A 27282-nucleotide genomic window follows, 5' to 3' on the forward strand; every position below is an offset into this window, starting at 1 on the left:
ATTATTCGGAATAAATCAAGTACTTTGCTTTTGGATGTTTATTTTCTACATGCAATCTGATTTATTCATTTTTTCAATAACAGAAAAATATAAGAAAAATTCAGTAAATCACAATGATTTAATTGGCTATGAAAGACTTATATACATCTTTATGTTAGGCTTTCATATATAACAAAGATTTTATTAGCTCTATCTAAAAAATAGTCCAGACTTGTCACCAATGGCATTATAAATCCGATTATCCAGAATAAATCGAGCACTTTATTTTGGATATTTATATTAGGAAAGTGAGATATTAAAATGTCAATTGGCAAATAAATATTCCATCCTTGTGTATACAATAAAAAAAAATGCATGCCTAACTTCGCGGAGATGGGTGGGGGTCATTGTCGTCATCGGACAGCAGTAGAGAGTGACGACTCATCATCTACACCTATCTGAACCTCACTCTAGATTTGAAACGTCAAATCCATCGCAAAATTTCTAGTGTTTCACTCCGCAGTTTTCTTCATTACGTCATCAATATTGTTAGAGAGCATAAGGAAACGAAATATACGAGTATTCTCAAACAATGAAGTGGTTTGCGGGAAGTATTAACGAGGCGGTTGCGACGTCAAAATCGAGGAAGGCAGTTTTTGTTGTGTTCATCGAAGGTGTGTAATCAAAGGTCTTAGGTTAGATTTGACTTCAGTTTAGATTCTGTCAAAAAAAAAAAATTATATTGCTAATCTAATACGACGTACAGACATCTACGTGACAATGATATGAATATATACACGACAATGTACACAAAGTGATACACAATGGATACTTTAACAAATCAGCCATATTTATATAAATTTGGACAGTCATTACAGATATACCGTCATAATGTTCTTTTAGGCAAAGATGACACGTCGGTGCAACTTGCCCAGGCAATTGATGCTACAGAAGTCTCCTCCCGCCTGGAGGGAGAGCATTTTGTGGCTATAAGATTAGAGAGTGGCTCCGAGGCTTATAGATTCTTTGCGCAGATCTGTATCCTCTTATATAACCTTTATGTCCTTCTGTTTTCAATGTTGTCATATTTTTTACATCTTCATATATTTACATTTTTAATACCGTTAAGTTTGTCATATCTTAAAGTTTTCCTTAAATCTAACACGATCAGATCAATTGGTGCCAGTACCATCTCTATTCTTCATTGGGGAGAATGGCACACCGCTGGAAATTATTGCTGGTAGCGCGACTGCAGCTGAACTATCATCCAAAATTGATAACGTGTTGACAAAGGCAGGGAAGAGTAATAAACAGTCTTCATTAAACTTGATTGACGCAGAGCAGAGAGCTACAGTTGCCGGTGGCAGCAGTAATAATAATGCCGTCGAGACTGCGACATCTAATATAAATGATAACAATTCTAATCCAAATGCAGATTTAACTTCTGGTATGACAGAGCCTGTCACACCAGTGGGTATTTCAAATAAAGAAAACAACGTCACGGAAGACGCAGCAAAGGCTGTGACTTCATCGAACACAGAAAATCAGGACAATAATGAGTTGTCAGTGAAAGTAAATGCTGAAGCTAAACAAGATAATCAAAACAAAGAATTGTCAGCTGAGGTATGCGGATTTAAAACAAAGATATCGAAATAATATTATTTCTTAATATAATTTCTGAATAACAAATTATACTTTTGTCGCACATTTTTAGGAAAAGGTGGAAAGAGCGCGACAGTTGATTGAGCTCCAACGAAAGCAACGATTGGAGGAGGAGCAGAAGAAGGACCGGGAACGTGAGATCGAACGACGCAAGATGGGACGCGATGTGCAAAAAATGCGACAAATGCAGCAAGATTTGGAGATAAAGCAGGCTCATGAGGAGAGAATGCGAGAAAAGGCTGCGGAGACTGCAGCTCGCGAGAAAGTTAGGCAACAAATTGCTCAAGATAAACTGGAACGGAAGCAGAAAGAGCTTGCGCTGCAGGTTAACATCATTTTAATCATTAACGATTTTTTCGCCCAATTAGAATCAACTTAAAATTTCTTTCCTTTTTTTTTTAACAGCAACAAATGCAGCAACCGCAGTGTCAAGAGCAACCCAGATACAATCCAGCACCTAGTAACGCGACTGTGACCAGAATTCAATTTAGACTACCGTCCGGCAATTCGCATACAGGACAATTTGAACCATCCGACACTTTGCGCACCTTACGCACCTACGTTACCGAAAACATCGAGCTACCCTTCCGGCAATTCGCCATGTCGACGTCATTTCCCAGAAGAGAATTAACCAATGAGGAAAATGGCAAAACCCTACTGGAACTTGAGCTGGTCCCGACCGCCGTTATTCTAATTCTTCCTTTAAAAAATGTAAAGAAAATCAGGTTTTCTTTATAAAATATTGTACTTAATTATACATTTCACTTTATATTCTTCTTATATGTTTTCAGTCTAATGTCACAACGGTGGTAACCTCGACACAAGACGTCGGTTTCTTCTCTCGGTTCATATGGTCCTTCTTCACGCCCGTTATTCGTATTTACAATTATATAGTAGGTTACTTTTCCGGCACTAACGGAGACGCGAATCAACGTGGCGAGTCCAACAACGATTCCGTAGAAACGAACAACCCCGACAGAGGAATTTCATCGAATCGGCGAAATGTAGTTCAATCTTCGGGGTAGGTTTTTCAATTCGAACATTTTAAACAATCTCGCATACACGAGCGCGATTATAAAGGCTACATGCATTCGCATGGCATTTGAATAGATTTGACAAAATTATATAAAATATATAATTTTCAACATATTAATATTAAACACATTCGTGATGCAGTTTGTTTAGAAGATACTTGGGTAATCAAGGAGGGACATCGATCAGAGCGCAAGGGAATATACACAGATTACATTCAGATGGGGATGATAATGACGAGAATAATACTTGGAACGGTAACTCTACGCAGCAAATGTAAAGTAACGCGAGTCAAGCTCGAGTCACGTTGCAAGCAATCGCTATTCAGCCAATTGCTATCCCCGTTATATAAAAATCGTTACGTTATATTCGACACACTCTTTTCACTCTTTGTTGTTGTACAACGTGTCAAAACTTGTCTGCAACATACTTTCTATTAATGCACAAGCATTAAGTTCGACGAACGTGTCGTTCATAGTGTCATAATGTTTACATGTTCGTCGGTAGCATTGCGAGAACGAGTATTTGTTAATTGATACTTCACAATTAGCAATAATGTGATCATTATCTGGATTGTTATCATAATATATAACGTTTATTATAATGCTAAAGTGTGTAACAATGCATTATAATAAATGATGAAAATACATTTCGAGAAAAAAAAGATCGTGGGAGTATTGAGCCACACAAGTGATACATGGACCAAATGTGAAAAGATTCGTAAAAATCAACGTGCAAACTAAAAAAAAAGTTTTGGGAATGTCTAGATTTTAGATAATTGAAATTTTAATATTTATATAGATTTATTCATCTTAAGTTTGATGATAATGTAAGTTTCTTCTTTTATCGGACTTATTTCCTTTTAATTTTGGATAACAATAGAATGTTGTCCGAGCGCGATTAAAAATAACGATAATTAATTACATTAAAATTTAATATACATTTCGTTGATGATGTTAATATATAAATACACGGTGCCTTGCCGTTGCGTGTAACACTTGGCACTTGGGAGATATTACCGTGTCTCTTCATTTATTATTTTTCATTATATTTAGCATAATAAGAGTGTAATAATGAGTCAAGATATAATTATAGTCAGACTAACTAGATTCCGCGGAATCCCTATATGTAAATGTCTTTATGCGAAATTAATATAATTAGGGATGGTTATTTTCTCCGAAAATAGTAAATGAGCATACGGAATACGAAGGATGCAGGCCTGTCTTAATGCCTAAGGAAATAAATACAAAGGTTCATGGCATTGTTTCGTTTGTGAATTGAATCCTTTTCCGTATACTTAACACGAAATACGCATATATGTGTATATTATGTTTATGGTAAAGGATCGACGGCGATTTATATTAAATTACATTTAACAGTTTCCCAATATTTGCGTGCTGAATATGGCGTAATATTGTATATGTAGGAAAGCATGAATACAAAGTCGCAAGTGAAGAGTTTTCATGTGTCGAAACATGACTCCAAAAATATGTTCAAGGCGAGAGAAAACAAACGCCAGGAACCTGTCGTTCCATGTCGCGTATCGCGCGGATGTGTTTAAGAGGACCGAAGATATATCTTAACTTACACTTGCCACTCGCTAATTAAGCGTGAAATTAACAAACATTTTGGCTTACCAGTCACCGCAAAGGTTTCAATTTTCTAAATGTGAGACGGCAACAGCCTATCAGAGCGGTACTATACATCGGTAACATGATCTCGCAGTCACACCCACTGACAGTTTCTACAGAACTCTGTCCGCGCTTCACAAAATCCTTACTATAAATCAGATAAAAGGTTTTTGATTTTCGACCAAGAGGCAAATATTTTCAGAAATAATTTCATTAAAAAAAAAGATTTATCATCGTAATTAAAGATTTTAAATACTATTTTAGCTCGAAAATGATTTCTGAAACTGATTTGTGCAATAGAATTCTAAGCAGGTTGTATAAAGTTTAAAAGAAATTTATATAATTTATTTCATTATTTTTACATCAATTTAGCGTGTGCTTGGCCATTAAAACAATCTTATTAAAATCGTAGTTTATTTTAAAAGAGCAAGTATGCCGAAATGCGGTATGATATAAATCCGCGGATATTCGCGGACCGCTTCTTGGCGGAGTCTAATAATACATCGAAGGCCCAGTTTTTCATGTTTTGGGCAACGCACTCAAAATGATCTCATTACATGTGATAATCTGTAAATATGTGCATCACGTAAGAGGATCTTCACACAACAATTACCATCAACATCAAATAATCGATATAATGATTTTAATGAATACATTCGTTAAATTAAGCAGTGTCACGTTATTAAATTCTTATTAAACAATAACATAATAATTAAATTAAACAATGCACATTTTCCATACGATATAATCAATATATTTTTATTAGCATTATACTTATGCTACGCTTTAATTAAATAGATGGTTAACTAAATTCATATTTTTATATAACGATAATAACATATAAAAATATTTTTTAAATTCAAATCTGATTCAGCCATCATTATTTAAACATACTATAAGTATTTTTGTGTTGAGAATTTATGACAGCCTCCTTTTCCTCTCTTCTTTCTATTAAATTATTAGGCTTTATAACTAAATCAATTTCGCATCACATCTGCTACCTATCATGATTATTAAACGGCGTTCCGCGGCAGTGACAGAAATTTATAGTCACCTCATTACCACCGTTTAGTGGTCGCTACCGTCTCGCGATACGAGATCATTAAAAGCTCCTTCCAGAAACGCACGTGTTTGCCAAGATCCGCCCAGTGGTTTGTGCGATTGGTTGATCTCGCAATGACGTCGTGAGCACGTGGCTCTAGAATACCGCCTCAAGAAACGAAGAATTTGACTTGAGTGCCAAAAAAATATTGTTGGACACCGTGAGTAACCCCGACAAAACAGTCGCTGCTTTCGGCTCTATCGGCTAATCTTCCGAACACATCAAGGGATATCAATGTAACTAGAGAACTTTATTGATTCTTTTGATTATTGTCAATATCGTCGTTTTCTTATGTTTGATTTATTTAAAATGTAAAATAATATATTAACTGAGGATGCTATAGTGAAAATATCGTGCAATCAAGTTTTCGTGAAATTCTATCATCATTTGACTGATTCTTGGAATGTCAATTGAGTAGCGCAAGTCGGGTCTTTTTTTTTAAAGTGAGTGATACTGAGATTGATAAAAAGAATTTAAAAATATAATTCTTGAAAATTAATCCATCAGTGGAAAAACTACAATAATTGTAATGGACGCAGAGTATTCACTTGAGAAAATCGAAGAGACAACTTTATAGATGTTAGTAGCAGAACATTGTTTTGATAAAACGCATTGAAGATGTCCGATGAAGAGATGAAGAAATCAGATTTGTCGAAGGAAACGAGCGATTCTGTGGAAAATCCGAGATTATGCTCCTTCAGCATCGAGAGACTACTAGCACCGAATAAGATAGATGAAGAGGAAAAAAAGTTCTCACAACAGACTGATTTGTCTTTGCTTTGCCAAGAAAGTGAGTAATAATGAAAATGTATTTTGATCTCTATTACAATCGGTTACTAATCATCTGTAGACAAAGACAACGAATAATTTGTTTTCGTTTTGCTTTTTTTCAACAAATTCTATTAATATATTATATTATTATAAACTATTATATAATTATTAAAAAATTATCACTTATTTCTTTATAATTTATGTTTCTATGAAATATTATAAATTATTTATTACGTATAAAGCAGTATATAAAGCACAATTTTTAAAATAAATTTTTGATTAATAGTATATTTTGATATTAAATAACATTTTGCTATAAATAAAAGATAATTTTTCTAAGGTGTATTTTTTTATATTTGAAACTATAATAGATTTTGTAAATAATCTCGATGTAACCTAATCCGTGATGAGAATTAAACAAATTAATCACATTTACCAGATAATGAATTGGAGACGAGAATGCTTGTTGCACCCGATTCATCCATGTCAATGGCGGAGGAAATTGAGCTCGACGATGCTGACATAGTATGCTCGACATCTCCTGAGCCAGAGATGTATTATGGTGAGTTTCATTAGTATCATTACGCTCTATTACATTTTCAGACAATCGCATTTAATATGTACGACATAATGTCTTACTTGAAAAAATATTCTCTCTCTTGTTGCTTTAATTTGAATTAAAGCAACAACGAAAATATTTTTCCAAGATACAAATATATACATTAAAAAGATTTAAAAATTGGCAACAAAAATAATTATCTTAATTGCATTCTTTTAAATGTTTAATTACTATTTAATATCACAAAATTTATTAGGATCAACAATTATTTAGAATTACTTTTTCGAGGGTTAATTTATTATAATAGAATATATGTATTTAATACTCAAGTAATTATCTAAGTAAATAACAGATATCTTTCATTTTTCAAGTACACTTGTACTTTAAAAATGATTTCTTCAATATTCAACAGTATTTTATTACATAGATATGTGCGAAAATAAAATTTGCTTATATGTGAACGCCAATGTCAGAATTTGTATGTCACACAGGTGTAAAACACTTGTATTTATTTTGTTAAATCACCTAATTAATAAAGACGTTTCGAGCAAAAGCAAACATAATAAAGATTTCAGGAATATTTGAATTCGTCGATAATAATCATTGAAATTATTATAGTCAATAACGCCATTATTGCGCATATCGTTGGAAAATACAATTTATAATTAATATACGTATTTGTTCCCTCAAATCAGATAAAACCTGCATATTCGCCGATCGCAATACCGTTTATTTTATTATAATGTCAAATATTGTTAATACGTGTAATATTTCAAAGTCATTTAATTAAATTTTAGTGATATCTGCATATTATTGTAGTTGCTTTAAAATTCAACTTAAAATTAATCTTTTTATATATTTTAATACAATTTTCTACTAAGTTTTCTACTAAAGATATTGAAATATGTAAACATTATAATCTTTTCGTGTTAAATGCTCTCTAAATCTGAAGTGCATAGTCACTGATTATCAATGGTTATTCATTGAATGCATCAAAGTGCCAAGTATTTCACTGGTAATCAGTGAAATTACAGTTAATATTAATAGTTTAATTATGGATTATGAGTGAAATTATAGTTAGATTATAGATACTGACTCAATCAGTGATTTTTCAGTACTACTTTTCCACTGATTCAGATTTAGAGAGTGTATAAATTATACAATTGAATAATGTTTTATAGAAATTACGAATTAAAAAAAATGTTATTTTACATTTACAAAGTACAAATAATGTGCAGATTATCTTTAAAATGCAAAAGTTTATATAATTAATAATTGTTTAGCATTGACAGTATTGCCTGTGTACCTTCAGTGAAGAGAATTCCGAATTTTCATTTTCACAATAATTATTCGTAGAATCTAGTGTTAATAGAAAGTAAAAGTAGTCCTTTTAAATAATGATAGTGCAAGATACATGTAAAATCTTCAATTATTTCATTACTTTAAAGAAAACTTCAAAGATTACTCTTTGAGCTCGTCGAGAATTAGATCGCCATTCGCCGACCGATTTTGCATCGGTTAGCTGGCAACATTATTACGGGTATTAGAGGAACTAATTGTTATATAAAATCCACATGAGACTTCTCTTGCGGTAACGAATCTGTAAGATCGCGCGGAGAGGACCGTCGCCTGAGAGTTTGATCCATTACTTCCTGCAGGCTCCACGCCTACTCAATGTTTCTCCTCTTCGTCCACTATTTATCTGTCTCCCCTGCTAATTCTACCATGGATCTGCGGCAACTCTCTCTTATTTGCAGTAAATGTAAAAAAGTGGTGCCGGTAAGACTTCTCTGAAATTTTTTCCGAGACGTTATTTTTATTACAAAATTGTATTTGTAATCATTGCTTAACTTCAAACTATAACTTTATAATCTTGAAAGTCCGAGACACCAAAGCTTTTTTAAGACGTAATGGTTAATTTGTTATTATTGTACATCACATTATATATCACTGTAATCTGCTCAGCAAATTCTTTCACATAAAATTATTTCCAAGAATCATTATACTGCCAAAATACGATCGCTAGAAGCAGCACTGCTTTTAGCATATTTCAATCATTATCTGACGCACCATAATGGAGAACTGGTTCATGTTTTACGGATAATTAATAACGAGAGTGGAGGGACTCAATTCTCCACGGCATCTCACACGCCTTCGAGGATCTCAACGACTAATTTCCATCCGAGGGCACGTAACCGCGTCGTGATTTACACGCCGTAATGGCCGACGCGATAAATTCGAGATCTAAGGAAAGGACAATTCTCGTTTGCGTCACGTTGTGCGTTGGGACTGAGATATGTGGGACGTCGCGTCCAACTACAAAGCCGTCAACGCGGTACGTAAATCTTTGTGCAAAACAGCATAAAGAGCAAGGGGGTGATATTAGAGAAGCACTTCTTGATGAGCCCATTATAATATTGAGCGATAATTTTGTATTCATATATGACATCTTTGATGATATATATTTTAATCTTTTACTCGGTTATTACAAAATTTTCTATCAAAATATTAACGACATTAAGATAGAAGTATGATTCGTAAAAATTTAAGTAAGACTGAATTTTCGAATATATTTTCTTGCCCGAGTTATTAGTATGTTCGTTGAGAAATTCAAATTTTGAGTAATTACACTGTGAACTGTTTAGATATTATGATCTTGACTGGCAACAAAGGACCCAGTCATAAAGTCATCTTCGGAGCAGATTTGCCAATCGTCGCGACTCGCGTGCAAATTAATTATACTCGGGGTTGATTGCGGGAATGAAATGGCCGGCAACGTCAGACGTATGAGATTTTGGCCGCGCTTTATCGCGCACTTCTGCGTGCTTTCGTACCATTCGTCACCGAATAATTAGGGGACAAGTTCGCCGTGGCTCGCAGCAATTAGGTAAACTAGAAGGCGTGGTATTCTATTTCCGCGACGTCCAAACGTGTCCCTCGAGCTTCACTCCTCTTCTCGCCCTCCGTGTCGTCGACTCCTTTTTGCGGTCGCTTCCTCTGCACCAATCCTTTCCCACTGCTTTCCAGAGCTCGTTCGTCAATGCAACCGAGTCAGAAACTCGACGACAAATGAGCCGTGCGAGACTCACCCCTTGCAGAGTCTCCTTTCTTCCTCTTCTTTCTGTGTGCTTCCAGTTGTGAGTAGATAATGTGATAATTTCATGTGTATCGTCACATATTGTCAAGGGAATAATCCATTGAACTTAATCTTTATTATTAAAATAATATTTATTATATAATATAAATAACTAATAATCGTTCAAAATATTATTTAGTTTTATGTTCTTAAATAAATATAAATAAATTAAAATTATTTAACTCTTTATATTAAATACACATATATAAATGTAAATAGTTAAATAATTTTGATCAATTTGTATTTTTATATAGATATATTAATTTATATTATTGTCGATTAATGTGCACTGATGTATAATATTTGAAAAAAGTTATATTATGGTTTGTTAAAACAATAAAAATTTGAACGTTTTTATAATATACGGAATTTCGAATGTCATATCATATTCTGTAAATGTATCTAAAAGATATACGGTGATCCAGAAACGAAATATTATCACTGCTACAACAGCATGATTCTCTTTTGAGACGTGGATAACTGCATCGAGTGTGCATGTCGGTAGTGCATTTTCGCGCGAAGTGAATTAGAGGCGGTACAGTTTTAGCCGACAATTCTGCAGTAGAGCTATAGGCGAGGAAGCCACGAAAAAGGCGCGAGAAACGCGACAATTACGTCGCCATCTGACAATTAGTAGCCAGTAAACGGCGCTTCTTGGCATAATGTCGCCGTGAATAGCTTCTTCGGAATATTTATTATCCGAGCGTACGAGAAACCACCTGAACTGCCTGAAATTGAACGGCTCCTTGCCGTTTCTCTTCTCGTAAGTTGATTGGTTTCTAATTGAAATAACTTATGCCAATGTTTATGTAAATAGTTAAATAGTAGAGTAGATGTTGTTTCTATTTCAGATTTTTTTAATATGTAATTGTCAGTATTTTTAATTCTAATTTCAGTCTTAAGATAAGATATAATTAATTACAAATTTTCAACACTTTCGACTTATAATCTTTATATTTATATACATATAAATGATAAATAAGTTGAATAAAATAAAAATTTTTGAGATTAATAAATATTACTGTTTAAAAAAAAACAGCTCGAAAAGCTATTGAAGGAATATCAAGATAATTTAAATGACGATCAATATTAGTGTAGGCATAATATTCTCAGCATTCGTCGCAAGCGTGAAAGTTCGGTCGGGCTGTTGCGATGCCACACTTTTTCGTCGGATGACGAATGGGCAGATAATTAGAAGATGATCCTCCGACGCTTAAGAGACCGGCGGTCTTGTTACCAGCCGCCTAAAAGCGAGCCCGAAGACATTCTTCACGACACGCGGCGCGCCGTCGCGCACGGCAAGAGTCTTGTAAAGCCGGGATAAATATAAATATAAACAACTTCGACGTACAAAAAAATCTCGAGATTGATGAGAAAGAGGGATTCCACGAGGGTAATTGGAGTCTCCGCTCGCACTCAACGACATGGCTTCACGCATGTTATTCACTTCATTCAAAAGCGATTAAAAGGATAAAGATACGGTGTCCGCGACGTGTACAACGGGCTGCGAATGAATAATGACGCGATTTCGATGCTCGCATCAATTATTCGCACGCCGCTGTGATACTTTCTCGTTTCCACGTCGGGGGACTTTGTAATTTGCAGTTACTTAATCGGGCCGTATTTGAGATCGGGTTTTCTTCCGTTACACACCGATACACGCATCCGATCATCAAAGCGACATTTACATGCGGGTATTAAGGTTCGATCGCGCCTTTCGCGGTGTCATAAGTGTCATCGTACCGTTGATACATGCCGTCGTTAATTGCCTGCGGAATATAGCTTAAAAAGTTAAGAGCTTATACTTCAGCGGAGCGGCTGTTCGTGTTGCTTATCTCGGTATAAAAGGGGTGGAATATTTTTACAGAAGCGTGCACCAGCAGTAGCGGCGCGAATTCAACCACGAGCGCGGACAGAGATGTCCAGGAGAAAGCCGTTGCCGCTATAAGCGACGACGAAAGGAAGAAGAGGCCACGCACGGCGTTCACCGCCACGCAAATTAAATCCTTGGAAGCGGAATTCGAAAGGAACAAGTACTTGAGTGTGGCAAAACGGCTGCAGTTGAGCAAAAATTTAAAGCTCACGGAAACACAAGTAAATATTTTATTTTTTTCGAAATAATGATTTTTTTTTTAAATTTATTTCTTTTCAAAAGAAACAATATCATAATTTTAATTCAAGACTAAATACTAGTTGTCTTTCATTCTAATGCTTTTAAAGGACTTTAATAATTCTGCTGTCAATTATTCCTATATTGAGTTCCGTGTCATAAACAACTTTAATTGGAACAGAACGCAGAAGATCGAAGCAGTTCTAGCCCAAAACAGGATATTGTACTCAATAAATTGCGATAATGCCTTCGACTTCCGTAGAATCTTTCTCAGCACCTGAAAGAGTTTAAGTGTGTCTCTTGCACTTCGAGTTCTTTAAAAATCAACTAATTCTAAATTATGAGCCTGTGGAGCACCATATGTGCAGGCGCCAGGTCGTGGCGCCATGGGGGAGGATCGTCCTTTAAAACCAATTAGCACTTCTACCCTTCTTTCTCGCGAACTGTTGTGGAAGGAAGCTTTTTGTCACGTATTTAACCTTTTTAGAAGTTTTTTATTCGACGTAACCGGAACTCGACTGTATAGCGTTTTAAAATAAAATGTATAAAGCAGGCTTTACGCCAAAATATTTCATAGAATTTGGAGCAGCATATTAGAAATTATATCGCATAAGTTATATTACGTTTATATAAATACGATAATTTAATAGGTTCATAACGTTAGCCTAAAACGCATTCTACAATTTTCTCTTTGCGTTGTCACTGAAATCTCGCTCTTATTCCGACATCGTCCATAATCATGCCACGGACTTTCCGCGATATTATCTTCTAATATTAACCGGTCCCGGAGAGAGTACTCTATAATTTTCTAACATGACGATTCTCCTCCACAAAGCTCGCAAAGTGCAATGGTTGCATAAGTCTCGGCAATGCACTTTGTAGCGCGCGCTTGATACTCGCCCGCGCTTTAAACTAATTAATTTACGACCCGCACCCTCGAAATATTCGCCATCGCCGAGATTGCGCCACGCCGTCATCGCCGACCAGTTGCTCGCCGGCAATAATTGCCAGCGCCGGTCGAAATATCGCGAACGAGCCGGATAATTATCTCTGCAATCGCGGTCGAAAGGAAGAACGATCGGACGACGGATCAGAGGCAAGAAAGAGACGCGTCGTGCCGCAGACATAACTGTCACAATATTTCTCGGAGTTAACGAGCCAGTTCGGGAGAGCCCCTATTTTCCCCTTCTCGCAAGCCCATCTCGTACGTTCCGTCGTCGCGAGGCCTTGCATCCGCCGCGGAACGAAATGTACCGAGCGACGGCTGCTGCGCGCCGTCGAGGCGACGAACCGGAGAGGCGTCGATTTTTTAATTAGAATACGTCGTCGGCCCCTTCTATTTCTTTGAGAAATTTCAATCTGTATAAAAGATGACATTATTTTTCTACAATATGCTACTGTTCATTAAAATTGAACACTATATAAGAAAACGAATATGTTTTAGCAATTTTATGAGTAGATCTACATAATATATATTAATTCTAAAATATAAAACAGAGATTTAAAATATATTCATTCGTATTCATCATTTATAAATAATATATTATTCTAAATTGCTACTTCTTTTTTATTTATGTTTAATTATGGCACGTATATTTTTTGTAGTGTCAAAAACATTAGAATTTTTATGATCAGAAGCACCTGATAGCAACTTTTAAAAAAAATCAACGATTACTTGATTTCACATAGTTAGCAAATATTTTAATTAACTGACAAACTTCCAATATTTCATGCATCACGCCTGAATCTCTCTTAATTTTATATCTTTTGCAGATAAAGATATGGTTCCAAAATAGACGGACTAAATGGAAAAGGAAATACACTAATGACGTCGAGCTATTGGCGCAGCAATACTATTCGAGCTTAGGAATTCCAGCACCACGACCAATTTTTGTCGGTGATCGCTTATGGTAAAAATATAATAAAAAATACAATAATTTCTCCAACAAAAGTTTCCTTCTTGTAAAAGATATACTCTTTGTCTCGCAAGACTTTAGTGCTAATAAATTTATGTAAACGCTTTTATAAGTAATGATCAAGATATTTATTTTTTTAAAAACAGTAGATTATTATAGAAATAGGTATAACTTGATCAATTGATTTTTCAAATAGAAATTTTGAGAAATTAAAGCTACAGAAAAATCTTGCTTTTTTCCAAACTGCAATTAAAATGAATTTATTTAAAAAAAAAACATTGATCCAAGTAAAATGTAAATCATGTAAAAAAAATAAAAAAAGGTGATTTAGACACATGATTTGATCTCATAATATGAAAAAGGAATATATTCAGATAGTTTTGTTCTCTAATTTCGCGATTGCATTTTCGTTCTTAATCAATTAGTATGAATTACGTTTTGTGATATACTAACATATGTTTTTTTGCAGGTTTTTCAATTACCCGGGACAATCGCCACCGGGAGTACCATTGCTCCCGCAGCATTTAACACCGTTGCCATTACCTGCATTACCTGTTGTTCAATCATTGCCCAGTAATTTATCGATGAGACAACAAACATCCATTTTTCAAAACGTACCAACCAGTCATCTTGCACATCATCTAACTCAGAGACTGGACTTCAGGCATCATGATACTTAGTTTCCGGGTAAATTAATTTCCGGTGAATAATTATCGGTGACCAGTCATATAAAACTAATTAATTATAATTCGTTACGTCGCGTATGTGCACGAGGCTATGAAATCGGACTTGTTTGCCAGCGATAACGATCGCTATAATTAACGTACTTTTTTGTGTATCGCGTACCATATCAAAGTACCGATCTAACGCATAGCTGTCATTATTTTTTATCAAGTTAATATGAAATGGATTTTTATCAAACACATTATTATTTATTTATGAATATTTTTTGTTGGCTTCAAAATTAATTAAAAAATTATAATTAGTGAATGTTAATATACTTGAAATATATACAAGAGAAATGACGTTCTCCAGCAATCCAAATACATTTGTAGAAACAAGTAAATTCAAGTTTATTAGTTTACATATATGTATACATTGCAACATTGATAATTTAGTGTTTGTGTCGAGAACGAAAATAAAGACGTTTGCCAAATTCATATAGAATTCCATTGGCCATAAGATAGCTATTGCCGAACATACATATATATGTAAGTTCACCATATCTCCAAAGAATTAAATTATTTCATGGTATGAAATGAAAGGAAATGAATGAAATCAAATCATAATGTAATTAAATGTATTACTTGAATAGGAAATATAAGCTCATATAGTTTTTAGCGCAAAATACTTTTTGATAGAGCAAATGAAATTTCGCGAAATTTGGTGATACAAAATTTGTGTAAAAGTTGAGGTGAAATATATATTATTCGTAAATTTGTATGACTATCTTTTTATATATACATTTATAATAAGGATATATAATACACATGTACAAAATAATTTTTAAAAATTATTGTACATGTAAATTTAATACAATATTTGTAACGCTGTTTTTTCAAGGAAAATGAACAAAATTGAAGTATTTACATATTTAAATTAGTGATAAATGCAAATACAAATGACACTGTAAAACCTGATGTATATCATAAGAGTGAAAAAAATAAAGTTGTAAAATTTTTTAGGAATGTGTATAGGTGTACATACAGGTTTATGTGGGATTATGTGAGAAATGTTTATCATACAAAATTTACATTTATTATCACAGAACAGTTGGAGATAAAATTTTACTAACTCCCAAAATTTTATCGTCGTGGGCCGCCTGATCCTGGATAATTTTTGCATATTTTTCGTTATCCTGTAAATCCTCTTCATCCAGCATTTCCTGCATTCTCTGTTTGTATCTAGAATTTTCAAAACTTGTATAAATGATCATCATAAAAAACAATTTTGAACTTTTACATATAAATGATACTCACATTTCGCTATCAGGGTTATTTTCTTGATTTCTGCATTTATCAAGTTTCTTCTCTAAAGCTTTTACTACTTCTCGCGACGGTGGTTCCACACATTTAGCCATTGAACGTATTTCTGTAAGAGTTAATTTGTAAATATAAATAGCCTAGGGCTCTTGAGGGCACATGCAAATATCGTGCAATACATAAAACGTAATTACTTCGCACAGCTTCTATAATCCCACCCAATTGCTCCCTCGAGAAGAGTATATCAGTAACATAATTATCTAGATTTGCGGAAGCTCTGGATGCCGCGTGCAAAGTTGCAGCCAACGCAACTTGGCTCGGAGAGTAAAGAAGAACGCTGTCCGTCAGGAAAACCCTTTCTAAGAATTCATCTATGTGTTGCCTTAATTTTTCAGGATTTTCCAAAGACGTGTATCTTGTCTGTAAAAATATGCGTAACGTATTTATTTTTGTCACACATATATACACACATATAAGAAAACCAATGGAAAACCATATATACCTTTATATCAATCATCAATCCTTCAACAGGCCTGAATGGATTATGAATAGTAAGATTATAATTCAACTGTTGCATGAGAAGTAATTCATTATTAAGAATTATGTCAGACGCTTTCTCTCTATCTCCTTTAATATTTGCTACAAATTGAGATATGGAGACGTTAAATTCTTCAACCTGAAAATAGATTTTTCATATGAAAGAACTGAAATTACAAATGACTATGAAATATGGTGCACCAAGAAGAGAAATAATTACTTTACACGCTAGATAAACGCAAGTGACGAGAATCTCTTTCGGATGATAATCCATCACACTGTTTCTGAGGTAAAACCTTTTAAAGTAATGTAAGGCAGTGGCTACAGTAGCACGTGGCATCGGTGGATTGAATCGGCGACAGAAGTCTCTCAATTGTAATTCGTAGAAACGGAGCAGGGTACGCTCCTCCGAGTGCGAGAGAAAATGTTCCTCCCTTTCTTCGGGCTGCGTTATAATTACAAACATTTGTAGTTATATTATTTGTTAGTTTAATCAATTTGTAGAGATAAGTATAGGAAAAATGTAGTAATAAATTAAAAATAAGCAATACTTTATGCACATATTTAGTGCAAACATAACCTAGATTTACATCGACGATATTTGATCGCGGAAATCACAAGTGCACACACGCAGAAATAGACACGCAGATACATCGTTTTAAAAAGCGACAGTTTCAAATAAATAATTATGAAAAAGTAAACTCTCACAGTCATGTTGGCACCATGATTTGCGATAAAATCAGCGTTGGTTTTCTCCCTCAACGTCGTCAAATCGTTCTCATCGCTAAACATCCAGTATTTCTTTTGCGAGCTATTTGAAAACATCTTGGCGACGCGAGAGATAAACAGGAAAAGAAATAAAGCAAACACAAATCGCGATCAATCGTCAGGATCGCGTGAACGTAAACGCGACCGACACAGCTGACTGTTGACACACTTTACTCTTCGACTGAAATTACAAAGCTTTTTCGGTAGTTTCGGGCATCGGGAACTTGTTCACTGGCGCCTCTACCGTGCACAAAACGTAGACGTTGAACTATGTGGCCACGGATATTTACTGCCGATAACATATACATCTTCGTGAATATATATTTATATTTTATACGAATTTTTACAATATAAAATACATACGAATTGCATAGATGCAATGAAAAAGACCAATTCCATATTCAAAACATTCTTACAAGATCTATGCTAGCGCGCTAACAAGTCTAAAATTCTATAATATGATTATCGTATATATATTTACTGTCGATAATATATCCACGATTTTCGAAGTGAATTGTATCATAAGATTTATGAGTATATCATTTTATACGAACTTACAATATAAAATACGTTTGTAATTGTATAGATGCAATGGAAAGACCAATTCCGTATTCAGAACATGCTTATGTAAACTCTGTGTTAGCGGTAACAAGTCTAAAATTCTATAAAATGCTGCAAATTCGTATTCTCCCCCGCTACCTACCGTTCGCAAAAAGTGCTGCGGCGGTCGCATTACCACGCCCCTGCGCTCCCCGCAGCATTTACTGCGCGTCACCGCCGTCACCGGCGTCACTTTTGGCGTGCCGTCGACCGGCTGGACACGAAAAAGATCGGTTCCGGGTGAATAGCGTATAGCGTCGCGATTCGATCTAAAAATGGTAAAATCCAAATTAATTTATATTTATAACTGATTGCGCTACACAACTACGGCGTAACTATCGCGTATCGATACTTTTATATATATTAATTTCATCAATTCGAGCGCGCGTGATTTCGCATAACCTATATTTCGACTGAAAATGTATGAGCGCGCATAATCGACAACTATTTTCAGATCTCTATAGCTATAATTTTATCTTGCACATTTAACTTATGCGAAATAACAATGAAAAGCATATATTATTTATGTATCGAATTTCAGCAAATGCGACGTCAAAACGACGCTACGTTGCGCCTCGAGTAGCATAGAAGCAAATGACGTCATATTGATGTTTATTCTTACATTATTTGCGACATATAAGTGACAAATGAAGTGATAATGACGTCCATATGATATCATATGACTTCATAATGATATCATTATGATTTTTGTGTTCTACCTGGGGCCGCGACGACGTTATTGCGCGTCCTGCGTCGTAATTTCGAGGAACAGATAATAGATATATGCTCGCTTTTTATTGTTATTGCGTATTGTAATACAAGTAGAATGTACCATACAATAAAAAAAGAAACTTATGGCGTATGGACAAACGCGTAATTAATGAAAGCGGCGTAATCATCCCGCGTGCGATTAGCTTACGCGAAAAAGCATCGTGGCGACGCGGTGGCGGTGGCGCGGCGATACGCTATACATCGATCTTGATTTTCAGCCGAACGAGTATTGCGAAATACGCATCTGACCGAATTGGAGTGCGAGTGCCGTATATTACGCGAGTCAGATGCAAGATTGATGTAATTATGATTTATTAATCAAAGGAGTCGCGGCATCGCCCAAGTCGTTTCTGATGCGGTCAACTTCACGCGTCAAAAGCGACGCGGTGCGCGGCGTCGCTATTAATGCGTCCCCTGTTCTTCTCAATAATTCTGGACAATTATCTATCAACTTATTGCTTATGCTTGAGCTCACGATAAACCTTGTTATGTTGACGCGTCAGTGTATTGCAAATCAATGAAATATATTATTCGTTTAAAATTTATAACCGAATTATTGAAATTTTGTAGATATATATTTTTTATTTTTAAGTCAATATTAATTATAATCTTTTTTGTGAGAAAGCATTGTTATAATTATATTTATTTTTATTGCATAATATTTAAAGTTCGCGGATTTTATCCTAATTTTTTATAACCTATCCATTTAACAGCTTGACTCTGTATCAATAAATACATAAAACAAAATAAAATGACGTTAGATCCAATGAATATTTTATTGTGGAATAGAACAATTTTTTTATGTAGAAAATTATCTTCAAGTTGATAGTCACTTTAATTTATACATTATAATAAATGCATAATATAGTCTGAATTAATACTTTTATTTTTTATACGTCGTATTAAATCTAATTTTATATTGTAACGACATTTTGCAATATAATAATGAGATAATTATATAAATGCAAATATAAAAATTTGTTAAAGACGAATGTTATGTAGACGAAAAATTGCAATTAGCTATTGATTCCGGCGAAGAAATCATCGTCCTCTTTGAATCTTACGTCATTTATTTTAAATATCTTATTTGATAAAGTTTAATTGTAACGTAATATTAAATAATGGTTAAAAATAACAAATAATGATACAAATACGGTTTATTTGCCTAATGATTGATTGATTTATTTATTCATTGATTGATTTTTAAATATTGTTCAAATTCAGATATTCGTGACAGAAATCATTGTGCATCTGCAAGAAGAGGCGATCTGACAGCCCAATTCTGAGGAGGAGGCCTAGGAGAGCATCGGGCTCCGGCGGAGCAACTTTGGGGTGAATATAATATTTTTATTTATAAAATTATTTTTTTTCATTTATCCGAACTGTTTTTGATCTTAATAAGTTTATAATTCAAAAAAAGGAGCCCATCTAAAATTTTGGAAAAATTAATTTTTGTAAAGATTTTTTCATAAAGTTGATAATTTTAATTTAATATAAAATGTTTTCGAAAATTGATTAAAAAATTTGATGTGCCAATTTTTTAAAAGAATTATCTTTTGATAGATTAATCCTTTTAAACGCGATTTTAACTTGAATCTTATGTTTGTTGCAGTATCATCGTAGCTTTGTGGCAGATAACTCCGCCCGTTGCGCTTCGTGTTGGTGAGTAAAACATTTTTTATATAAAATGGGTTAACAAATCTGTGAAACTTGTATGCTTTTGTATCCATATAATAGGATGCAGATAACTGCAACTTCTCACAGATTTGTTGCTCTAAAATAGATAAATTAATTTGTTTTAGCCTCATTAAATTTTATTTGTATTTTAAATTAAATATAGTTTGCTTAGGAAAGTTCCAAGTTTAGTCAATAAATTGCAAGTATATTCGGTTAAATAAAACAGTTTACATATAAAATATTGATTTTGCAATACAGCATATAATTTTATCATAATTTTTTGTAATTTATTCAATCCCATCTAAAAAAGTGTAAAGTCGATAACTCGCATTTCATAACATTTATGCTACATAGGTATATTTGTCTTTTCATTCTATTATTTATATCTCTTTTTGCTCAACTAATATACATATATATAATTTTATAGTGATTATTCTAATTATCTGAATCTTTATTAATTATAGAGTATTCTGTGTATGTACATATGTGACATCTTTCATATCTGATAAAGAAGAAAATTTATGATTTAGAAAATTTATTATTTTAATAAAACATTAAAATATTTATTCAACTGCGATTGAATAATTAAGTATCGATTAGGATTATTAAATCAAAATTTAATAGGTATTACAATAAAAAATTTTAAAATTTTGAATAAATATTATTAGTATCTTTTTTTAAAATGGAGGGACTGACTTATACCTCTTTTTTGTTCGCCATTTCTTTATCGAAAGTTTGCATCTACATATACAAGATTATTATCGTATCATATTACGATATCATTATAACGAATCTTAATTCTTAATTACGCTTTGTTGTAAACATATGTTATATTGGATATTAAGACGATACTTTTTCCGCATAATGTCTTAACATGTAACGTATAGTATGTATTTACTGAAATCTATAATTTTAAGTTAAAAAATATAATTAATTAATTTAAGTTACAAAGTTTTGCCAGAATAAAAACAGAAAGAAAGAGAGAGGAGGAAATTGAGAAATAGAAAACACACAGAGCAATGGAGATGAGATCGAACGATAGAGATCGATTGATTGATTTATTTATTATTAGTTTTCTTATCTATTTTAAAACATAATCTTTTAGCATCCGCTTAAATGTTTAACTCTTTCGCAACTTTTCCTTTACCTTAAATGATAAGGCATTGTACACTTGATAAAGAAACTTATTTTTCTTATTTTTAAAGATAAATGTATGCACTTTATAATATAACCTCTATTCTACGGACTGCAGCTCTTTCAGCATGTATTCCGTTCGTTGCATGTTTTCGGTAGATCTGTCACATTGTAATATAGCTCTCATGGCTCGATTTTGTGCTTTTCGTAATTCACTCAGTTGTTCTGGATTATCAATCAATAGTGTCTCGCAATATTTAAAGTGAGGTGATATAATTGATTTATATATAATACGCTTGGTGCAATCGGAAAACAAAACTACAAAACTACCAATTCTATTTAAGAAACTCGTTTTTTTTCCTATCTTCTTTAGTATATAATTACAGTGATTTTTAAATTGTAGTTTATCATCAATAATTATACCAAAAAATTTTTTTTTTTTTTCACGCTCTATTTCAGTTCCATCTAAACACTTCACTATAACATCTTTTATTTGTTCTTGTGTTCTACCTTTAACTTTACTATCATAATTTACTATCATAAATTTTGTTTTCTCTGTATTTATTTTTAACTGATTTATATTCATCCACTTTTCTACTTTATTAAATACCATATTCATTTTTTCCTCTAAGTCCTCACTACTTTCACCAGTCACATATATTAGTATATAATTATCTGCAAAAATTTTTATACTGCATTCTTCTGGGCATACTTCAATTATATTATTTATATATATTATAAATAATAAACGCCCTAATACAGATCCCTGAGGTATTCCATATTTCGTATCTAATAACTTTGACAATTTATTATTAAATCGAACCTGCTGTTTTCTACCCTCTAAGTACGATTTTAACCACTTTAATACCTTTCCCTTAATTCCATATAGATATAATTTTTCTAATAATATTTCTCTATCTATTGTTTCAAAAGCCCGTTTAAGGTTCATAAAAATTACTCCTATCATTTTTCTTTTTTTTCTAATTATTTTCCATTCGTTGATGACGATTTGGATTTCATCCGAATATTGTTCCCTAAAACCTAACTGATGTTCTGTTATAATATCGTTATCAGTCAAATATATTTCAATTTGCCTTTTTACTGCTAACTCTAAAACTTCTTGCCATATTAATAACTCATGAATAGATCTATATTCACTCGCTTTTTTCGCGTTTTCTATTTTTGGAATCGGTATGATTATGGATGTTTTGCATGTTTCTGGACAACACCCTTCCCTTAAGAAAGTATTTATTATATCAACTACCTCTTCATTTATTATATTCCACATCTTTTGTAACACATCGCTAATTATTTTTATTTGCTCTTTCGTAGCCTTTTCACTTGCACAATAACTTTTTAATAATTTCATAATATTCTCATTCAAATACTCTATGTCAATTTTCATAAATTCATCCGGTTCCTCATTTTCAATTTCGACAGTTCTTCTGTATTTATCCCTATTTATTGAATTTATTATATTATTAATATTTTGTATGTAATATAAATTAAATTTATCGGCTATGTTGCAGCCATCAACGTTATCTAATATTTCAAAATCTATAGCTTCAGTTTCCTTATTGCCAATTGGCTCACCTCTTACCATCTCTTTCAAGATTTTCCATATATTTGAAGGATTATCCTTATTAAGATCTATCATATTTTCGTAATATTCTTTTTTCTTAATTAATTCAACTACTGCATTTTTTTCAGTTTTAAATTGCAACCAATTTTGTTCCGTATCATCACATTCCTTATTCCATGTTATTGGAATTTTAATGAATTCTTTTTCAGGTATTGTATTATCCAGTATATGTTTCATGTTATCTTCAAATTTTGCAACTCTGTCACTGATATTCAAATCGCGAATTTGTTCCAGATTATTAATAAAAAATCTACGAAAATCGTCTATTTTAAATTGTTTATAATCCCTAGCACTGTATTTTTTATATTTATTCTCCGATCTATTCCCATTCAGTTCCACTTTTAACCATGAATGATCCGCTATTTTAGATTCATGATCTACTTGTACTTCTACCTCCTTATTAGCAAAGACTAAATCTATCATTGTTTCGGTTTGTTTTGTAATTCTTGTTGATCTATTAACATATTGTTTCATACCTACGTTTAGCATTATTGTTTTTAATTTCTTCATATTAATCGAGTCATTCTTAAAATTTATATTAAAGTCTCCTATTACCATACATTCTCCTCTTCTTTCTATTAATTTTTCTACTATATCCTCTAGAAATTCTCTAAAATCACTTGCTTTTGTTTTCGGTGAATTATAAAGTACCATTATAACACCTTTATACATTTTCTCTTTTATTTTTATCGCAGCACACCAGCACTTCGAGTCTAACTTTCCATTCAATACTTCCTCATATTCAATATCATGCCTAATATATATAATAACTCCTCCTGTATATCCCGTTTCAGCATCACATCTGACCATATGATAACCCGATACATTCACTTCAGCGTCTTTAATTTTTGTAGTTAATCTGGTCTCAGACAGCGCTATCAATGCAGGATTTTTCTTCATAATCTGATGTATCTTGTCCTTATTCTTCATCAAACTACGCACATTTGTATATAGTATTAGCTCTTCTTTCTTCTTCTCTTTGGCTGCTTCACTGTAGCTTCTTTGCTCTTCTCCTATTGACCCACCAGCTGCTCCTGGCATCATTCTTCTTAAATCTCCCAATTCTTGTTTAATAGGTTCTATTTCTTCTCGAACTGCTTCTTTAATCATTATTTTGATTTCCTTCTTGCTTGTTGTCTCATTCTTTATTTCCTCCATATATTTCAGAAGGCTATCTATCTTTACATCAATATTCGATGAGCCACTCACAGCTAATGTTTTATTTTCACTGTTTGATATCGATTCTGCAGATTCTGAAGATCCTAGCCTGTCTCGGCTTGTCGTTGGTGTTGGTACCTCTTCCATATCGACTTTTTTAAGACTTTTACTAAAAATTTTTCGAATGGATTAAACACATCATGTCATGCTTATTTATGATACTATAATATATGATTATTATATGATTTACTTACACATTCAGGATAATAAAAATAAAAAAGCTTCATGCATGTTTTACATGCTATCCCAGTGCTCTTTATTGCCTTTTTACATGCCAAGCATTGATATCGTTAATCGACATATTCGTCATCAATAATACTGATAATTGTCGACCGAAGCTGATACTATCAGTACAATGATTCGCAGGATTGGGTAATGGCTAGTTAAAAAGATAAAAGTTAAGTTAAAAAGTTAAAAAGTTAAATAATTTCAATTTAACTTAGCTACATTTTAGGCTCTTAACTTTTAACTTAATTTAGTTACATTTTATTGGTAACTATTAACTTTTGATCTAATTTTCTTGAAGTTACATTTTTAGTGCTTCTTATAAACTCAAAATAAAATACATGTCTAAGTTAGTGTCTTCAAACTCAAATTTGAGAACATCAAGGCAATTGTAATAATAATAAATATAGTTTAACCACCTGAAGAAATCACTGTTCGCTTCTATGCATTAAATCACGTTGAAAGAAATCCTTCGAAATCGGTCCTCTTTCCGCGGCTCGACAGAAATAAGTATAACAAATATATACTTTATTTAGAAACTTTATTTAGAAACTCTAAAATTATAAAATGAAAAAATTTAACTTTAACTTTTCAATTACTTTTTTTATTAACTTAACTTTTAACTCAATTAATTTTATTATTGACTAACTTGTATCTTAACTAAGTTAAATTTTTAGACTGTAACTAAATTAACTTAGTTAAAAAAATATTAACTTACCCAACCCTGATGATTCGTGAATTTTATTCTTCCTCACGTTAGTACTCTTATGCTCGCCGTCTAATATCTACCTGTCTTACGAGACTTCAGTATCTATCTCGCACAATAAATACACTTTTTATGTTCACAAATCATCATATTTCAGCTAGATAATACTCATAGCTACATCTTGTCTGAATCACTCTATATTTATTAACTTTTTAGCACTTTCTCTTACTATTTCCCTATTTAAAATCGTTTTATTTGTAAAGAGATTTTTAACACGTCTACGTTCAGAGAGAAAGAGAGATATAGAAATATGCCATGTCGCATGCAAGGGATAAAGTATAACTGAAAAAGTACTTATCGTATACGATTGAAAAATACTTATCGTATGATTGAACGCTGACGTGCGTCGCAGGTACGTGTTCAGTTAAAATTGCAACAATAAAGATTAAATGCAACCGACAATATTTTACTGAGCTATAACAACACTGAGAAAAAAAATTTGTTGAAAAACGCAAAATTTGTTTCATTTTACCAAAATATTTAATCTGATACGTTCGAATAAACGTTACTACGATGACACAAAATAATTTGTTACTATTATAAACAAAATACTATTTTTTAACTAAACTATTTTGTTTCAACAAAAATTTATCGTATTTAACTCAACCGTTCTATTATAATAAAAATACACACTATTTATTATCCCCATCAGCATCGCATTAGTCAGTTCGATACTTGGAATTTAAACAAATATATTACTTGGATAACTAAATAGCATGCAAATACAAATAAATACTAGTAATATTTCGAACAAAATAATTTAATTGAGTTGGTTTAGTTAATTCTTAATTAAAAAATTTTGATAGTTGACTTGAATGAACACTATATCTTTCTTTGTGCAACTAAAGAATTGTCGAATTAACTATTGGATCAAACAATTATACAAATTTAGTTTGTACAATCAATTTTTTTGTCTCAGTAAAGTAACGCCAATAATTATTTTATATTGATTATACATATTAATTCTCGAAAGAGAGAATCTCGTGAGTCCCTCTTTCTTTTGTCATTCAGGTCGGATGCGCGATCGCTTACGAATCTTTTGCGCGATGTTACCTGACATGCGTAATCCGCTCTGAGATACAAGTTACTTTATATTTAAAATAATCTTTGCGAAAAATAAGTGCAATTGCAAAGTTACAATAATTTATCTTATACATACGAGTTCGCAGATTAACGTTAATATAATTATAATTAGATCGTAATATCATAATAATATCTTGATATCTGATGTAATGTAAAAAAATGTAATAAAAAGAAATAATTATTAATTATAATTGAATCATAATAGAATTCACTTTTAGATGAAAATCATAATAGAATTCACTTTTTGATCAAGATTTAGATATTGAAGCGATTATGAAATATTTAATACTTTAAAAAAAATTTAATTTGACAATTTTAGTTTTTTTAAATTAAAAACTGCGCACACAGTTTTGTTCAACATTCCGTGAACTTAATTTGACAACGATATGTTATTCCAAGCATAAAATTTTAAATTGATCGACAAGTTGCAATCAGATAAACAAAAATTTAAAACGCGATGTAAAAATCATTTTAATTAAAATATTTACCAAGAATTAACAATTATTCGCAAATTTTTAATTACATTTAATTTAAAATTTTCATTAACTATATTCACGTTTAATAAAAAAGAATTGCATGAAAAATTGTTTTTTAATATGTTTTTTTGTATATAAACTTTGTTAAAATATACTTAATGTTTTATTACCTTTAGGTATATTTTTTTGGCTTAAATTATTTTAATTTTTAGTTTTATTTTTATAAAGTATTTTTATGCAATTATATTCTGTAGCACGGAATCTGCTGACAAACTGTGCGAGCAGCACCACGCGTCAACCTTTAAATTAAATGAAAGCATGATAATCTTTTTTGCTCCATTTCTTTTGTATAACTGTAACATATTTTATTAATTCATATACATACAATTAATTAAAATGCAATGTCTTATTTACACAAAACAAAAGTTTTATATGAACAAATCATTGTTTGATTATCATTACGCATTATCATTTGCTCAACAGGTATATTACTTCCTAAGAGAAG

General features: G+C 32.4%; 4 protein-coding genes and 1 long non-coding RNA gene across 8 annotated transcripts in view; 3 read left to right on the forward strand and 2 right to left on the reverse strand.

Annotated features, from left to right (window-relative positions):
* The first annotated feature begins 382 nt into the window (after nt 1-382).
* LOC105453321 (UBX domain-containing protein 4) lies at nt 383-3934 on the forward strand. Its single transcript, XM_011695163.1, has 7 exons — nt 383-653; nt 883-1017; nt 1151-1602; nt 1694-1966; nt 2047-2352; nt 2433-2662; nt 2818-3934. The coding sequence occupies exons 1-7, from the start codon at nt 572-574 to the stop codon at nt 2951-2953; spliced, it is 1614 nt and encodes a 537-aa protein (XP_011693465.1). The 5' UTR covers nt 383-571; the 3' UTR covers nt 2954-3934.
* A 1196-nt stretch (nt 3935-5130) lies between these two features.
* On the forward strand, nt 5131-15054 carry LOC105453322 (homeobox protein ceh-19). Of its 2 annotated transcripts, XM_011695165.1 has the most exons (6): nt 5131-5642; nt 5914-6196; nt 6617-6739; nt 11740-11966; nt 13756-13892; nt 14368-15054. In XM_011695165.1, the coding sequence occupies exons 2-6, from the start codon at nt 6025-6027 to the stop codon at nt 14576-14578; spliced, it is 870 nt and encodes a 289-aa protein (XP_011693467.1). In that variant the 5' UTR covers nt 5131-5642; nt 5914-6024; the 3' UTR covers nt 14579-15054. The 2 variants fall into 2 exon arrangements, with proteins under 2 accessions (XP_011693467.1, XP_011693466.1); XM_011695164.1 differs by having other exon boundaries at nt 5131-6196.
* Nucleotides 15055-15619: 565 nt separating this feature from the next.
* Nucleotides 15620-17412, reverse strand: LOC105453323 (cyclin-H). Its single transcript, XM_011695166.1, has 6 exons — nt 17126-17412; nt 16638-16862; nt 16383-16556; nt 16075-16300; nt 15878-15989; nt 15620-15802 (listed from the first exon to the last, which is right to left on the reverse strand). The coding sequence occupies exons 1-6, from the start codon at nt 17240-17242 to the stop codon at nt 15661-15663; spliced, it is 996 nt and encodes a 331-aa protein (XP_011693468.1). The 5' UTR covers nt 17243-17412; the 3' UTR covers nt 15620-15660.
* Nucleotides 17413-17981: 569 nt separating this feature from the next.
* The window catches only part of LOC105453326, a 39147-nt gene continuing 29846 nt past the window's right edge, over nt 17982-27282 (forward strand). Inside the window, exons 1-4 of one of the 2 annotated variants that reach the window (XR_974858.1) lie at nt 17982-18063; nt 18775-18856; nt 19781-19888; nt 20169-20218. This is a non-coding gene — a long non-coding RNA (uncharacterized LOC105453326). The remainder of the gene's footprint in view (nt 18064-18774; nt 18857-19780; nt 19889-20168; nt 20219-27282) is intronic. The other variant, XR_974859.1, reaches the window with a different exon arrangement.
* On the reverse strand, nt 20939-25496 carry LOC105453325. 2 transcript variants are annotated; one of them, XM_011695168.1, is made up of 4 exons: nt 25171-25496; nt 24872-25006; nt 24422-24606; nt 20939-24336 (listed from the first exon to the last, which is right to left on the reverse strand). In XM_011695168.1, the coding sequence occupies exon 4, from the start codon at nt 24312-24314 to the stop codon at nt 21468-21470; it is 2847 nt and encodes a 948-aa protein (XP_011693470.1). In that variant the 5' UTR covers nt 24315-24336; nt 24422-24606; nt 24872-25006; nt 25171-25496; the 3' UTR covers nt 20939-21467. The 2 variants fall into 2 exon arrangements, with proteins under 2 accessions (XP_011693470.1, XP_011693469.1); XM_011695167.1 differs by lacking the exon at nt 24872-25006.

Source organism: Wasmannia auropunctata, unplaced genomic scaffold (genome assembly GCF_000956235.1).
Source record: "Wasmannia auropunctata unplaced genomic scaffold, wasmannia.A_1.0 LD336000.1, whole genome shotgun sequence".
Lineage (NCBI taxonomy): Eukaryota > Metazoa > Arthropoda > Insecta > Hymenoptera > Formicidae > Wasmannia > Wasmannia auropunctata.

Excerpts from the sequence above, each read along its gene's own strand:
- LOC105453321 (XM_011695163.1), top strand. The coding sequence starts at position 572 with ATGAAGTGGTTTGCGGGAAGTATTAACGAGGCGGTTGCGACGTCAAAA. Across the intron at positions 1,603-1,693 it reads ACAAAGAATTGTCAGCTGAG|GAAAAGGTGGAAAGAGCGCG; the intron begins GTATGCGGATTT and ends GCACATTTTTAG. Across the intron at positions 2,663-2,817 it reads AATGTAGTTCAATCTTCGGG|TTTGTTTAGAAGATACTTGG; the intron begins GTAGGTTTTTCA and ends TTCGTGATGCAG.
- LOC105453322 (XM_011695164.1), top strand. The coding sequence starts at position 6,025 with ATGTCCGATGAAGAGATGAAGAAATCAGATTTGTCGAAGGAAACGAGC. Across the intron at positions 6,197-6,616 it reads GTCTTTGCTTTGCCAAGAAA|ATAATGAATTGGAGACGAGA; the intron begins GTGAGTAATAAT and ends CACATTTACCAG. Across the intron at positions 13,893-14,367 it reads TTTGTCGGTGATCGCTTATG|GTTTTTCAATTACCCGGGAC; the intron begins GTAAAAATATAA and ends GTTTTTTTGCAG.
- LOC105453323 (XM_011695166.1), bottom strand. The coding sequence starts at position 17,242 with ATGTTTTCAAATAGCTCGCAAAAGAAATACTGGATGTTTAGCGATGAG. Across the intron at positions 16,301-16,382 it reads GATTGATGATTGATATAAAG|ACAAGATACACGTCTTTGGA; the intron begins GTATATATGGTT and ends ATATTTTTACAG. Across the intron at positions 15,803-15,877 it reads AATAACCCTGATAGCGAAAT|ATACAAACAGAGAATGCAGG; the intron begins GTGAGTATCATT and ends TGAAAATTCTAG.
- LOC105453325 (XM_011695167.1), bottom strand. The coding sequence starts at position 24,314 with ATGGAAGAGGTACCAACACCAACGACAAGCCGAGACAGGCTAGGATCT.